A 1791-nucleotide genomic window follows, 5' to 3' on the forward strand; every position below is an offset into this window, starting at 1 on the left:
TGACAAAATTTATTTTGTAGGGTGCCACAAGTTTGTTAAAATTTCCAAAGGGTGCCGCAACTAAAAAAAGGTTGGGAAACACTGCTCTAACCCATAATAAAAACCATGTTCTTGTAAATGGCCCTTAAAACAGTAAAACCTTTTTACTTCTTTTTCTCTCAAATTTTCAGCAAATCCATTAGCAGCCCCATGCAGACCCCAGTTTAAAAACTCTTGCTCTAGATATCAACATCAGCATCAGCTTTTGACAAACCCATATCTAATCTCCACCCAACAGGAAAACATTAATTTATAAACGCAGTTCAATTCCTTGATCTTGCATATGTTTCTGCACTGCAAACACACTCTGGTATGAGCCTTAAAATGTTAAATTCCTGTTAATAAGCACCACTAGCGTTTCGCTCCAACCATCTGTTCTGCACTGCGGTTGAGTGTATCCTACCCCAAAGGTTTTTATCAGTGGGGTTTGAGAGCTGCTGATTGAAACTGCAGTGTGTAGCACAGTTCAGTTCTTATAACTAAAATGCCTCCATTATCTTCCCCTTCTCCCCTCATCCGACATATAAATCTACACGGGCTATACACATCTGCCATAGGAAGTGTCCTTATCGGTGTTTGATTATCTGTAAAGTGAAGTGAGGGAAAGATGGAGGGTGAGCAGGGATGTGTGTGTGTGTGTGTGTGTGTGTGTGTGTGTGTGTCTGAGGCCACTTACATTCTGTCTGTCTCCTGTGAGATGGGCAAACTCTACCATCTCGTTCCCAAACTGGCTGAAGATTTGGACAAATTCCTGAAAAGTGCTGACTCTCTCCAGTTGCTCCAGGGTAACCAGCACCTGCACACATACATAAAACCCATGTCTTTCTCAGCTACAGCCCTGAGAAATGAGAAAAAAATGTATTGCATAAAGGTTGCTTTCATAAGATGTGTTTTATTTAGGAATGAGCTTTATCTCAGATGTCTGTCCTAAAAAATAAAAATAGACTCAACTGAGTCAACTGTTGATATACAGTAAGAGCATAGAGCCACTGTGGCAAATCTGAGCACAGTGTGTGAAGCTGTTGAGATCTCTTACAAAAGTCTTTAGTTTACTTGGGATCTGAGAAGTAAGTGACTAAAAAAAGAAGAATAATTTGCTCCATGTAATCTCAGTATATAGAAAAACAATTGAGATATCAAATCAGATATTGTGATTTTAATTTCACGTCAACATGATTTCCAACATTTTTTGTCTTACAACAGCTACAGCTATAACAGTTACAATAGTTTAATAATTTTATTTATTTTTTTATTTTTTTGGAAACAAGGCAGTTTCTTAAACAAGAAAAATAGTCTTAAATTCTTAAACCCCCATACCATGTTTAAGTTATAGTGGTAGTGGTAGTGGTCATACATGCCGAGTCACACATGCAGAAACTGTGCTTAGCTAGCTAGGAGTGGGCATTATCAGGTATGGTCAGGGACAAATTCAATTGTGTTTCTCTCTAATGGAGAGCTGTTCTGCTGCCTGGCCGTCCAAACATCACTAACTGCCCAGTCAACACGTGAGATCATGCGATGATCACAGTGACATCACACGATCCTCATACTGTGATCCTCACGGTGTGAGTAATAGGTGAAATCATTGTGAGTTCACACGATCCTCATACTGTGATCCTCACGGTGTGAGTAATAGGTGAAATCATTGTGAGTTCACACGATCCTCATACTGTGATCCTCACGGTGTGAGTAATAAGTGAAATCATTGTGAGTTCACACGATCCTCATACTGTGATCCTCACGGTGTGAGTA

General features: G+C 39.6%; 1 protein-coding gene across 3 annotated transcripts in view; it reads right to left on the reverse strand.

The window, feature by feature from the left end:
• Positions 1 to 1791, reverse strand: part of LOC107653856 (alpha-catulin-like) — a 63275-nt gene that overhangs the window by 23404 nt on the left and 38080 nt on the right. For all 3 annotated transcript variants that reach the window (XM_016440713.1, XM_016440714.1, XM_016440711.1), the window contains exon 4: positions 716 to 835. In XM_016440713.1, the coding sequence (XP_016296199.1) occupies positions 716 to 835 (120 nt within the window). The remainder of the gene's footprint in view (positions 1 to 715; positions 836 to 1791) is intronic.

This window comes from Sinocyclocheilus anshuiensis, unplaced genomic scaffold, assembly GCF_001515605.1.
Source record: "Sinocyclocheilus anshuiensis isolate Anshui unplaced genomic scaffold, SAMN03320099.WGS_v1.1 scaffold223, whole genome shotgun sequence".
NCBI lineage: Eukaryota > Metazoa > Chordata > Actinopteri > Cypriniformes > Cyprinidae > Sinocyclocheilus > Sinocyclocheilus anshuiensis.